The sequence below is a fragment of the Siphateles boraxobius genome, unplaced genomic scaffold, assembly GCF_051911475.1.
Source record: "Siphateles boraxobius isolate OS27281-9 unplaced genomic scaffold, OSU_SipBor_1 22, whole genome shotgun sequence".
Lineage (NCBI taxonomy): Eukaryota > Metazoa > Chordata > Actinopteri > Cypriniformes > Leuciscidae > Siphateles > Siphateles boraxobius.
In genome coordinates, this window is record NW_027508833.1 from 39,137,456 (window position 1) to 39,151,461 (window position 14,006).

The 14,006-nt window shown below is 39.3% G+C and overlaps 1 protein-coding gene across 1 annotated transcript in view; it reads left to right on the top strand.

The window, feature by feature from the left end:
• Positions 1-12,029, top strand: part of sptb (spectrin, beta, erythrocytic) — a 31,838-nt gene extending 19,809 nt beyond the window's left edge. Inside the window, exons 14-37 of the mRNA XM_077240125.1 lie at positions 106-976; positions 1,089-1,226; positions 1,315-2,074; positions 2,281-2,483; positions 3,184-3,274; positions 3,386-3,532; positions 3,865-4,134; positions 4,271-4,495; positions 4,589-4,678; positions 4,854-5,138; positions 5,327-5,457; positions 5,657-5,861; positions 6,002-6,225; positions 6,435-6,585; positions 6,728-6,972; positions 7,060-7,198; positions 7,276-7,360; positions 7,446-7,642; positions 7,807-7,880; positions 7,957-8,020; positions 9,040-9,296; positions 9,723-9,896; positions 10,025-10,067; positions 10,182-12,029. Of these exons, the coding sequence (XP_077096240.1) occupies positions 106-976; positions 1,089-1,226; positions 1,315-2,074; positions 2,281-2,483; positions 3,184-3,274; positions 3,386-3,532; positions 3,865-4,134; positions 4,271-4,495; positions 4,589-4,678; positions 4,854-5,138; positions 5,327-5,457; positions 5,657-5,861; positions 6,002-6,225; positions 6,435-6,585; positions 6,728-6,972; positions 7,060-7,198; positions 7,276-7,360; positions 7,446-7,642; positions 7,807-7,880; positions 7,957-8,020; positions 9,040-9,296; positions 9,723-9,896; positions 10,025-10,067; positions 10,182-10,367 (5,255 nt within the window). The 3' untranslated portion in view covers positions 10,368-12,029. The remainder of the gene's footprint in view (positions 1-105; positions 977-1,088; positions 1,227-1,314; positions 2,075-2,280; positions 2,484-3,183; positions 3,275-3,385; positions 3,533-3,864; positions 4,135-4,270; positions 4,496-4,588; positions 4,679-4,853; positions 5,139-5,326; positions 5,458-5,656; positions 5,862-6,001; positions 6,226-6,434; positions 6,586-6,727; positions 6,973-7,059; positions 7,199-7,275; positions 7,361-7,445; positions 7,643-7,806; positions 7,881-7,956; positions 8,021-9,039; positions 9,297-9,722; positions 9,897-10,024; positions 10,068-10,181) is intronic.
• The last annotated feature ends 1,977 nt before the right edge of the window (positions 12,030-14,006 follow it).

Consider the following 14,006-nt stretch of genomic DNA (forward strand, 5'->3'; position numbering starts at 1 on the left):
AACTCTTATATACTTAGCTGTTTTGGTGATGTAGGTGTGAAGTAGTCTCTGTAATCTTTACACACGATTCATTGTTATTTTACTTTTCTGCTCTTAATTGTCAAGGTTATAAACCATGTGACCCACAAGTGATCCGTGATCGGGTACAGCACTTGGACCTGTGCTACCAGGAATTGTGTGCTCTGGCAGCTCAAAGGAAAGCCCGTCTTGAGCAGTCACGACGGCTTTGGAACTTTTTATGGGAAATTGCAGAGCTGGAGAGCTGGATTCGGGAAAAGGAGCACATTTTCTCCTCTCTTGACTATGGTAAGGACCTGACCAGTGTGCTGGTACTGCAGAGCAAACACAGCGTCTTTGAGGATGAGCTTGCTGCCAGGCGGGACAGCTTGAAGCAGGTGATGGACGAGGGAGAGAGCATGATTCAGGCCAAGCACTTAGGTTCCCCCAAAGTACAGCAGCGCATGGATGATGTGCAAAGACAGTGGCAGCAGCTGGAGGACCTGGCCACCTTCCGTAAACAGAATCTGCAAGACACCCAACGCTTCTTCCAGTTTCAGGGTGATGCTGATGACCTCAAGGCCTGGCTGGTTGATGCTATGCGGCAGATGAGCAGTGACGACATTGGGCATGATGAATACACTACCAAGCGACTTCTTAAGAAACATCGTGACTTAAGAGATGAAGCCGCTAAGAATGGTGCCACCATTGATGCTCTATCCAAACAGGCCAATGCACTTCCTGAGGAATTAAGGAACACACCAGACATCCAGGGGCGTTTGAATGATATCCGGGAGATGTATATTGAGCTTCTGACCCTCTCAGACTTGAGGCAGAAAAAACTGGATGACACCATGGCTCTTTACACTATCTTCAGTGAGACGGATGCTTGCGAACTCTGGATGGGCCAGAAGGAGACCTGGCTGGTTGGGCTAGAGACACCTGAGAGTTTGGAAGATCTAGAAGTTGTACAAAACAGGTATGGCTATTGGTTTTATGAACCCAGGGACATTACTGTAATTGTGTTTCCTAAACTGGGAAACTATTCCAATTTATGCCACTTTATAAAATTATGTTCTGTTTGTTGGTAGGCTAAGCATTCTTGCTCAAGAAATGGGTAATATGCAGGCTCGGGTCGATAACGTCAATAAAGCAGCCAAGCAACTCGAAGACAGCAGACATCCACAAACAAAACAAGTGAAAGACTGTCAAATTCGTCTCAATAAGAGGTAAGAGTTATAATCCTGGATATGAATGCCATTTAATTCAAAATACTTTAGAATTGGTTTGTAATGTTCCTTTTTTCTCTTCTCATAGGTGGGAAGCTTTTAAAGCAATGGTGGAGGATAAGAAACGTAAAGTGGATTCAGCCCTCAGCCTACATAACTATGATCTTGAATGTGATGAAACAGAGTCATGGATAAAAGAGAAGACACGAGTGATTGAGTCTACACAGGACCTTGGAAATGACCTGGCTGCAGTCATTACCATTCAGAGGAAGCTCTTTGGCATGGAAAGAGACCTCGCTGCCATCCAAGATAAGTTGGATTTCCTGCATGATGAGGCCCAGAAGCTTGTGAAGGAACACCCAGAAAATTCTTCTGATATACTTGTCAGACAGGAAGAGTTGGACGCAGCATGGAACTCCTTGAAACATACCCTGAAAGACCGCGAAGACTCTCTTGGGGAAGTCAGCAAGCTGCAGACCTTCCTACAGGACATGGATGATTTTCAAGCCTGGCTGTTCAAGACACAGAAAGCTGTTGCATCTGAAGATATGCCTGATGGTTTACCAGAGACTGAGCAGTTTCTGAGTCTCCATGATGCTGTGAGGGATGATATGGATGGCCACGAAGAAGACTACCATCGTGTGAGGGACACGGGAGTAGCAGTCATTCAGGGCCAAGAAGATGATCCTCAGTACCAGCAGCTGGAGCAGAGGCTTGAGGGTCTTGATAAGGGCTGGGATGAACTGCACAAAATGTGGGACAGCCGCAAGAACTTCCTTGATCAGGGTCTTGGCTTCCAGCAATTCATGAGGGATGCCAAGCAGGCTGACGCCATATTAAATAACCAGGTATACATATAGAGTTTTCATCTATACTCAAAATAAATGTCAATTTGTTATGCGGTTGTGCTTCTTATCATAGAGAAGTGTAATTTCGGGGGAAACCAATTCTTGCGAACTGCTAAATATTCTTTGTAAATTACCTTCAATTGCCAGTCCATAACATTGTTCCTCCCTTTTAATTTCCTCCCATTTTTTTCTGTACTTTTTGAAAGGAATATACTCTAGCCCATGTAGACAAGCCTGACACCCTGGATGGAGCAGAAAAGGCCCTGAAAAAACATGAGGACTTTGTTACCACCATGGATGCTAATGAAGAGAAGATACTCAGCACACTGGAAAATGGTCAGAGGCTGGTGGACAGTGAAAACCTTTACTCAGGAAGGGTGAAAGACAAGATGGGCTCCATTGAGGATAGGTCTGTTTTTTTAATATTATTTGGTCTATTTTACATCCAAGGTCAGACATAAAACATTTTTCTGTGATCTAGCATATGAGCTATCCACAAAAATGAACTTGCCATTTTATTCTAAATACCTCATAAGATATTATAGGACAAGTGGTTTGAAAAATGGATCAATAGGTGGATTACCGTGACAACAAAACAATTACATAAGGGATTTAGAACTATATATAAACTGGCATGACCAGAACTGTATTTAAATATTATATATAAATTGGCATGATAAGAACATCGAATACTTGACTGTTGTAATCAATCAGTGTCAGTGTAATTCAGAAAACAATCATAGGTTTCTTTTTGAAGTTAATTTTAATGCACCCATACATTTGTGCTATCTTTGTTTACTTGTGCTGACTCAGCAGTGAGTGAGATAAGCATATTCTGTAAAGGAGTAGCCTGCATTTGCCCAGGCAGTATGCGACTCCTTAAGATGGGTGCCTGCCCTGATGGATATTGATCTCTTTTTGAAAGTACACCTAATCCATGGGGTTATGTTGCCCTTTTAAAGTGTTCTCTCTAAAGTGGAAATGGAGGAGTAAAGAAAAGCCATGTAAATGTCTGCTAGTGTTAATTTAACCACATACACTTTTTACACCACTTTGCAATAGAGACATTCCAGTAAATAACCCAAGTATTTTTGTGTATATGACTTCAGGTACATCAAAAACAAAGACAAAGCCAAGGAAGTCTCAGGGAAACTCAAAGACAACAGGGAACTTCAGCACTTCCTTCAAAACACCCAGGATGTGAGCAATACTTTACTCAGTTTTCATTGGCAAGATCACAGCTTTGGTTCTAACAAAATGTCCTTTGTGATATTTTCTCTCATTCAATAAACATTTACTTCTCTCTTTTAGCTTACACTGTGGATAAATGAGAAAATGCTGACTGCACAGGATACATCATATGATGAGGCTCGAAACCTCCATAGCAAGTGGCAAAAACACCAAGCCTTCATGGCAGAGCTAGCATCGAACAAGGATTGGCTTCATAACATTGATAAGGTATATAGCAATTGTATTTGTACCATGTCTTTAATAGAGCACAGCAGTTTGGTGTCGGAAGTAAAAAATGTCTCGCAGTAACGATTTAACAATATCTTTCATAGACAGACCTACCTTGAGCTCTGATTAATTGTTATTAAATGATGATATAGGATTCTGATGAAGCCTTTGGTTCACATTATTTTAAAATCATATTGAATAACCTATGCATAGGTGGACTGGCCCCTTCTCCTGTGTACCGTAATATCTAGTATCTACTAATACCTTACTATCAATGTGTTCAAATAAATGGAAACAATAATGTGTAAATTGAACCATGCTCACATATTTAGGAGGGACAGGAACTGATGGAATCCAAGCCTGAGTATGAGCCCATTGTTATGGATCGTCTTGCTAAGCTTCATGAACTATGGGATAAGCTGGAGAGCACCACACAGGAGAAGGCTCGGCTGCTGTTCGACGCAAACCGGTCTGAGTTGTTTGATCAGAGCCTGGCTGACGTAAAGAAATGGTTGGCCAAATTGCAGCAGCAGCTTCAGGGTGATGTGGACGAAGAGGTCAAGGATCTTACCAGTGCCAACATCCAACTGAAGAAACATCAGGTGTGACATTACATTTGTGTGTGCTACATTTCTACTGTAGATTACCTCACTTAAGGTACTATTATGGTGCATTGTTCTTCTATATCTGATGTTAGCTTAAATGTTAGCAGCATAACATTGCCTTTTTCTCTCCTAGATGACAGAGAATCAAGTTCGGGATCGTGCACGGGAGCTTGAAGAGCTTCAGGAAGCTGTACAACAGCATGCTTCACTTAGAGAGGACCAACCCGAGTTTGAGGTTGAGCAGCAAACTCTTCAGAGGGACTTCCAGAAGCTTCTCACACCTCTCGCCCAACGCAGGGGCAAGCTGGAGGCTGCTAAGGCAGTGCACCAGTTCTTCAGAGATCTTGCAGATGAGATAGTATGTACATACACAGCATACCCAAACTACAGCTTTTCATTAGTTTTTTTTCTAAAGAACTCTTACATAGAGGTTTTCATTTGTGCTCCTCAGCTCTGGGTGAACGAGAGGTTACCAATGGCGATGTCAGAGGATCATGGCAACAATCTTCAGACTGTCCAACTTCTGCTCAAGAAGAACCAAGTGAGTTTTCCATTTTTTTCCAGTTACCCCCACAAATCATTCCTGATCATCAATTACTTGACAACATGGTCTATTTCTATAACTTAATATCGGAAATCATTTATAGTATATGTATTATGCCCCCTTCATATACCCCACCCACCCCTTTCATATTCACCATTCATATCCTGTACAGTCTCTACAAAAGGAGATTGACGGTCACCAGCCACGCATTGATGAAGTGTTAGATCGTGGCCGGCGAATGGTGGCAGCAGCAGAGGGCAGTCCAGAGGAAGAACACATGTCTGAGGAGATGAAGAAGCTTCAGGAGGTGTGGGCAAAGCTGCAGGATGAGATGGACAAACGTAGAGCACGGCTCTATGGCTCTAATGAGGCCCAGCAGTATTACAATGATGCAGATGAGGCTGAGGCCTGGATAGGGGAACAAGAACTCTACATGATTGCTGATGAAAAGGCCAAAGTAAGACTATGACAGACTGCAAGAGCCAATGAATAACAGTATTGTTGCTTTATGTCTTAAAAAAAATATTTCGAAATGCCAAGTTATGTCAACTCAGTGCCGGTTCCAAATTCTTTGTGCAGTGCTGCCATAAAAGCCATACTAAAATAAACTGTCACAATGTGACAATTATTCTCTCTGGATTGTAGGATGAACAGTGTGCTTTGATCATGCTGAAGCGACACCTGCTTCTGAAGCAGGCAGTGGATGACTATGCATACTCCATCCAGCAGTTGGCGGATCGTGCTCAGAAGATGTTGGCTGAAGAGCACCCAGATGGGTATTTTTGACTGATTGCATGTCAGAATAGCAATGTAGCAGACAACCGTATATATATATATATATATGTATATATATATATATATGAATTTATTGCATATTGAGATGAGGGGGTCAAGCTTAACTGAACCCTGGGGCAGTCCAATGCAAGTTAAAACACTCCATAACAAAGATTAATCTCTATTTGTCTGTATGTAAAGTGAGGCCATCATCCGGAGACAAGGACAAGTTGATAAGCAGTATGCTGGGCTGAAGGAGCAAGCAGAGGACCGAAAAAAGAAGCTGGACCATACATATCATCATTTCTTGCTGAGCCGTGAAGTGGAGGATCTTGAGCAGTGGATTGCAGAGCGTGATGTGGTGGCCTCTTCACAAGAGATGGGCCAAGACCTTGACCATGTGACGGTAAAGCAGAACTTACCCACAAAAATAAGCACATTTACTACCTCTCACACAAAAGAATGTCTTGTCATCTACAATGCAAGAATTGGTATATTCAGCACTAGTATATTTGGTTGTTAAAGTCATACTTATCAATATTTTAGATCCTGCGAGATAAGTTCAGGGAGTTTGCACGGGAGACAGGGACAGTGGGTCAAGAACGTGTAGACACTGTAAACCAGATCATAGATGATATGATCGAAGCAGGCCACAGTGAGGCAGCAACCATGGCGGAGTGGAAGGATGGAGTCAATGAGAGTTGGGCAGATCTGCTGGAACTCATTGACACTCGTGCCCAGCTCCTCACAGCCTCCTATGACCTGCTTAAGTAAGTATAGAAGTAAATGGATTAAATGTCACTAAAGAGTGCAGTGCTTTCATCAGATTATATTATTACAACTGACACAATGTATCTCACTCCAAAACAAGCCTATGGAACAAGATTATAATTATTCTACGATATTTTCAATTATGTAAGATGTTGTATGGGGTACAGAAATTGACTGGAAAATATAATGTACTGTAAATTTTGGTCAGGTATTTTTATGATGGGAAGGAGTTGGTCGCTCACATTGAGGAAAAGAAGAATGAGCTTCCTGATGATCTGGGTGAAGACTTTAGCAAAGCAGAGTCCTTCCACCGAATGCATGCTGCATTTGAGAGGGATATAAGCTCCCTGGGCAAACAGGCAAGTGGTGGTCATAAATAGTTAAATGTATTCATCTCAAGAAATCTCTGTGCCTTGTACATATAAGTCAGTGGCTTGTATAGAAAATGTCAAATCTTATATATTGAAAAGTTAAGGATGTTCCATATTTCTCTCCTTGCAGGTGAAACAGTTCCAGGAGACTGCAAATAGACTGCGTGCCCAGTATGCTGGAGATCAGGCTACTGCTATTCAAGCAACTGAAAAAGAAGTTGTGGAGGCCTGGAAGGGCCTATTGGATGCTTGCGAGGGTAGGAGGAGGCGACTGGAGGATACAGCAGACAAATTCCGCTTCTTCACCATGGTGAGAGACCTGCTGGCCTGGATAGAAAGCATCATTCAGCAGATAGAAACACAGGAAAAGCCACGGTAAGAAAATGCATCATTGTGGCCATCACAGTAGTGGTGTCCATGTTCCCCTTTTTAATGAGGTTTGTTTCTTGTTGTCCACTGAAGAGATGTCTCCTCAGTGGAGCTCCTAATGAAGTATCACCAAGGAATCCGTGCTGAGATTGAGACCCGTGAAGCAAAGTTTAATCAGTGTGTAGAGCTAGGCCGGGGCCTCCTGGAACGCAAGCACAAGGACTCTGCAGAGGTAACCAGACACACAAGGCTGCCATAACAAAGTGTCTGGCAGGAGACATTCATTTTCATTTATACTTGTACTCACAGATTAAGGAGAAGCTGATGCATCTGGTTGAGAAGAGGAAAGAAATGATGCTCAAATGGGACGATAGATGGGATTGGCTTAGACTTTGTAAGTCCACAAATGTCAGGATACACACATGAAAAGACACACCCGAATAGTACTCACAGCTGCTTATAATTATATCTCCTTCTAGTGTTGGAGGTATGTCAGTTTGCTCGGGATGCATCTGTGGCAGAGGCTTGGCTGATTGCTCAGGAGCCATACGTGGCGAGCAGGGATCTAGGCCAAACAGTGGATGAGGTCGAAAAACTGCTCAAGAGGCATGAAGCCTTTGAGAAGTCCACTGCTACATGGGAAGAACGTTTCTCAGCACTGGAACGTCTTACAACAGTATGTTTTTAACTTTGACATGTTTTAAACTCATCCTACACAATTTGTGCTCCAGACAATAATAATTCAAATCATGTGAATTGTTTGCAATGGCAGGTACCACTCACATTTACAGTACTTCAGAAAATGCAAAAAAGTTATTGACTATTTATAATCTGTTGTAGTTGGAGCTGTTGGAAATTCGGAAACAACAACTGGACATACAACAGTACAGACAAGAGGAAGAGAAAGATAGCAGGTAAACATAAGATCTGGGGAACACTGTACTTCCCTTCCTCCGTATTCCATATTAAATGCTGACATTTGACCTCCAGGAGAGAAGACACAGGTTTTGCAGAGGCGTCCTCACAACTCTACCCCACAGAAGAACAGTCTCTGGTGAGTTTACGTTTTGTATTAGAATCTTGCCATCTTTCTCTTCATTATACTACTAACAACATTCTTCGTGTCAGATATACTTTCACATTTCATATTGTCATCTCTTAATGTAAACACAGCCTATAATATTATTTTACTCCTTTTTGTACTGCAAAATATTTTTTAAAATATTAAAGGGATAGTTCACCCAAAAATTAAAAAAATTCTGTCAGTAATTACTCACCCTCATGTTGTTCCAACCCCGTAAGGTGTTTACCTTCGTTCATCTTCGGAACACAAATTAAGATATTTTTTATTAAATCTGAGAGCTGGATCACTCCTCCATAGGCTTCTAAGGGATTGAAACTTGTTCCCTGAAAAGTTATTAAAGACATCGTTAAAATAGTCCAAGTGACTACAGTGGCTCAATCTTAAGTTTATCAAGAGACGAGAATACTTTTTGTGCGCAAAAAAACACAAAAATAACGACTTTATTTAAACTATTAATTTCCTTCTCTGTGGGCATCGAGTTAGTTCACTAGTGTAATAGCATAAACTTCTGTGTCGTACGTCACACGCACAACACACATGACCAGCGTCGGCCAATAGTGAGCCTACGTGTGACACAGCACTACGCTATTACACTACGTTAACTGACTCGAGGCCCACAGAGAAGGAAATGAATAGTTGAAATAAAGTCGTTATTTTTGTTTGTTTTTGCACACAAAAAGTATTCTCGTCGCTTGATAAACTTAAGATTGAGCCACTATAGTCACTTGGACTATTTTAACGATGTCTTTAATATCTTTTCGGGGCCGGCAAGTTTCAATCACTTAAGAAGCCCATGGAGTGGTGATCCAGCTCTCAGATTTAATCAAAAATATCTTAATTTGTTTTCCAAAGATGAACGAATGTCTTAGGGGGTTGAACAACATGAGGGAGAGTAATTACTGACGGAATTTTCATTTTTGGGTGAACTATCCCTTTAAATGTAATACTTCTTAATTTGTACCTGAACTTTGGACTCATGTGGTGTTCAGTCTGGTTTAGGAGTAATAGAGCCTAGTTCCGGTGGAGTTGATGGCACCGCAGGGGACTCCACTGTGCCTTTAATCTCAGAGATGCAGGAAAGTGGCTCAATAGAGCTGGACCCTTCCACATCCATTCAGGTTTCCAAAGAGACAGAAAAAGCTGCCACACTTCCCACTGAATCTTCACAAGTTCAATCAGTCTTGATGGAGGGAACTCTAGCCCGCAAACATGAGATGGAAGGACATAATAAAAAGGCATCCAACAGGTTAGCAGTTGTTTTTGTTGATCAGCAAAATTATGTAATTATTGGTGTTTGCTGAGGTATCATTGGTGAAACTTTGAAACAAATTCCTAGCCCTAAGTATTCAACTTCAGCACATTAATAATACATCAAATCATGCTGTAAGTTGAAGATAAGATAATTGTTACTTCTATAAGTAAACAATCTTGTAATTTTCTCCTGGCAGACAATAAAACAGATAAAAATACTACATTATATATTGAAGGACCCAAGCAATATCTAGAGACCAGAATATCACAGCGACTGGGCTCTTTTGAACCACTCAGAACACCCTCATTGTTGCATTTACGTTTTCAGAAGAAATCTATTTGTCTTAAGTATAATGCTTCAAGATACAGTTTCAATCGCAGTAAGTAGCCATCATTTTACCGATTAACTTTTTTTTCTCAGGTCCTGGAACAACCTTTACTGTGTGCTCAGTTCTGGACAGCTCTCTGCCTACAAGGATGCCAAGAGCTTTAGTCACAGTGTCACCTACCATGGCGAGGAACCCCTGACGCTCACCAATGCTTCATGCGAGATCTTGACCAACTATAAAAAAAGGAAGCATGTGTTCAAACTCCGGTAAGGCTCTTTGTTATCAATCTTTACAATAAGTTAAAAATAAAATGTAATGTACCTCATTTTTGAGGTATATTACATATAGGCCTTGCTTACCCGTTTTATCCTTGTTCCATTTCCTGGTTTCTTAGACATGAAGATGGAAGTGAATATCTGTTCCAGTGTAAAGATGAGGTGAGCTATTGAATGCTTCTTCCAATTAATCCCTAATATATAGCGTAATCTTTGAAATAAGCAAGTGAACAACTTTAATGATGGTACATGTGTGTTTTGTCTCTCTGTCCACAGGAGGAGCTCCAGAACTGGACTCAGGCTATAGAGCAGGCAGCACAAGCTCTGACAGAAGAGCCAGTTGCAGGACCATCAGGAGTGAAGGCACAAAGCCTACCTCCACCTTCTTCCACTTCTCCAGAGGTCCCCTCAACCAAGAAGGACAAGGAGAAGAGGTTTAGTCTGTTCGCAAAGAAGAAATAAACTCCTGGACAGAATGTGACAGGTGAAATGGAACAGATTTATAACACCAATTTTTTTTACATTACATTAATTTGTAAGAATTTAGCTATATGAAATGTAGATTACACTGTTGCCTGTATCTAAGCTAATAAGGCGTTGCTAATGTCCACATGTATTGCTCTTTATGTTTATTATGTTTTCCTATACTGGAGTCACATACCACATTCACTCTGTATACAAATAAAAGCACAGGAACCTGATCAAATTTAACCAAAAATATTTGTTGGAAAAAATGTTTTCTTTTTGTTTTGATGTTTTGAATGTATTGAGTTTCTTCAAGGCATGCTTCAGTATGTATTTTGACTATAAATAACATGCATAGTTTTGTTAATCTGCCTTCTTTCTTTAAAAATGGTTGCAAATGTAATACTGTGTTCTTTGCATTGGAACTTATAGAATTTTCATAGAGACACGGGAGAAGCGTTTGCTTTTGTAAATGGCGCTCAGCTAGCAGGAGGTGTGGTATGAAGGTGCATGGCATTAACATGCTCTATATGCAATAAGCACAGTGTTTAGTGTGCTTTTAGACTGTCCTAAGTGTTGTTAAAGCTATTTTCCACTATTCCGACGAACATATGAATATTAATATTATAATAATATTATATTAAAATGTGAACATATTAATGCAGTCATGGTACTAAAGAAAATACAAAGATGAGGGCAGTTTTTAAAAAAAAACATCATCTATGTTAAATATGACTTTTTCAAAGCATGAACTGACATATTTATTTAATATGGTGCTAAATGTTTAATATCTCTCATAACTCAGGTTTCCCAGTATGGCTGTCACTGGCCTAATCACCTTATAAATACCCTGACACTAGGGCAGCAAAATCATTATAAGTAGTAAAACATATCTCTTAAATCATCATAACAATAATAAAAAAATTGAAAGAGATGTGTACAGCTTAAATAATGCAGTATAAATAAAACTTGGTAGCCAATAATGTTTAAAAACAGGGAAAATATGTATAATACAAATATGAATATAGCCTAGAAGTAATGGTAGAGGGAAATTTTACCTGTAACAAATAATAATAATAATTATACTAATCATAAATTGGTATAATTATAGTATAATTATACTAATCATTTGTCACACAAGTTTCTGTAAAGTTGTATCAAAAGAGTAAGTTCTCTTTAGTACATTGTCTAATCTTCTGATTAGAATTAAAGTGCCCTGTTTCCAAAGTCTTAGTTTCTTTCAGTATTATATATTAACCATGAAGTATTTACATGTACTGTTTCTGCCAGGCACTGCAAGCTAAAACAAGTAATGTTTTAAAATAAAATGCAGAAACATTTTTTTAACAGTAGATACATTTCATCTCACTGTTTGGTGTTGAATAGGAAAACGTTTACAGAGTCATGTGTTATGAGGGTCAGCGTGGTGCTTTATTAACGTGGTGTTTTTTGTTGGCACACTACATCCCGGACCTCCAGATATTTCAGTTTTATTGCTTTAAACACACTGCAGTCAACTTTAGAATGAACCCTTTCAACTAATATGCCTCCATTCTCTTTTCTCCTTTTATATCTGTATGTTCAATGCAAAATCACATATAATACGTAGGTATGACTCATTTTGGGAGTATGAAAATCAATAAAGTCTGTTTGCAGTAACCTTTGACCTCTGTTGTATTTTTAAAGCCTTGTAGTTTACAGAAGTCAACCTGTTTTTCCCCATTAAAATAATAAATGCATATAATGTCTGATTAGTTAAACAATAATTATATATATATATATATATATAATTATTGTTTAATTAATCAGACATTAGTACTAGTGTCCTAAATCCTCTCATGCTTAAAGGTGCAGTATGTAAGAATGACCACTAGTGGTCGAGATAGGTACTGCAGTCCAATTCAAAATATCGGAGACTGGACTCGCTCACACGGGTTGCCAGTTTGAGCACAAACAACAGAAAGGAGCGCAATAGACCAGACTGATCTCATGAAATGGTGCATGTATGACACGCCAATTCATATTTCCATTTTTGGCGTGCTATCAACACGCATAATCACTTTTCAGCGTGTTTATCAACGCCGTTGACTTAACGTTACATCACTGTATATATAAATATATGACCTACCCCAACCCCGTCCCTAAACCTACCCGTCACTGGGGTTAATACCATTTATGAGTCTTCCCCTACCATCATAGGAAAAAAAATATCGCTCCCCAGATGTAGATATACATTTTGCTTCGTTTCGCTCGGACATTTAACGGCGTACACATACACGCGGAATCACTCGGACATTTAATGGCGTAGACATACACGCGGAAGATGACGGTTAGTTTCGGCGTGGACATACACGCGGATAGCTAAAAATGCGTATAGATAACACGCCACTTGACTTGAAAGTGGCGTGTATGTTTACGCAAAGTCATGATGTCATGTTGAATGGACAATGAAAATTGACAAATTGGCCACATACAGTGTCACAGACCAAAACAATAACACACATTCCAGCCTGGAAACGCACATTTCACTGTGAAATAACTGGCTGTAGAAGTGTTTTTCAAAGGAACAAGTATGAGAACTAACATGTTTCCTAAATATATGCAAACATATTATGGTATTTTTATGCTTTAGTAGAGTGAAAAAGTTACATACAGCACCTTTAATAGTTTTTATTGGCTTACATTTCTATTGGTTGAGTATAAAACCAGTATAATCAGGTGAGGTGGAATTATTATAACCAAGGGAACAATCATTGTTAAAATATACCACTCTTTTCCTGTAGTAGAACTGCTGAGTAAAGAAGTGTGAGAAATAAAAATATAAATAATTTTGTAATAAAATATTTATACTACACTATTAATAGACTACACCACTTAATAATAAGATGAATAAATTAATTTATATTAATGTTTTGTGTTAAGGATTTTCTTTGAATGTTTAAAAAGCAAGAAAAGTATTATGTCAATGATGATGAAATTCATTAAATCACAGTAATCAGGTTGCAACATGGACTAAAACACACAGCCCAGATGCAGAACTGCACTATGGGCCCACTGAACTTCTACTACGACTCACCTCAAGGTACTGCTGTTCATTCCGGATTTTTTTGAATTCCTGTTTCTGGAATCGATTCCAAGAGTCGATTCCTCCCTGTTATTTGCGATTCTTTTTATTTTTAAATACCAACACCGTGTCTAACATTTTCGCGTCTTACCGTGCCACACAGCGAGAAACAAAAACAAAAAACAAAAACCATTAACCCTCTGGGGTCCTTCGTTTCAGAGTCACCCTCAGGACCTTCGGGTCCAAATGGGCCGGAGGGGTGGGATTCATATTTATTAAAAGAAAATCATCATTTTTTTTTTACTTGTTTTTTATAATATTTTTTCTTTTCTTTTTTGGTGTTTTGAGATAATTTTATGATTTATAATTAATATTTATGCAATAAATATGACCCATTTTCCCCCAATTTCCCCCCCATTGAATATAATAGAAAATTATTTAAAAAAAATAAAAAATATTTAAATTTTTTTTAAAGCTGTATTTGATTTTACAGTCAAGCCTAGACCTCATGAAAGCAATTTTTGAAATGAGATGGATGCCATCTGGTGGACAAACTGAGCATTTTAAAAATG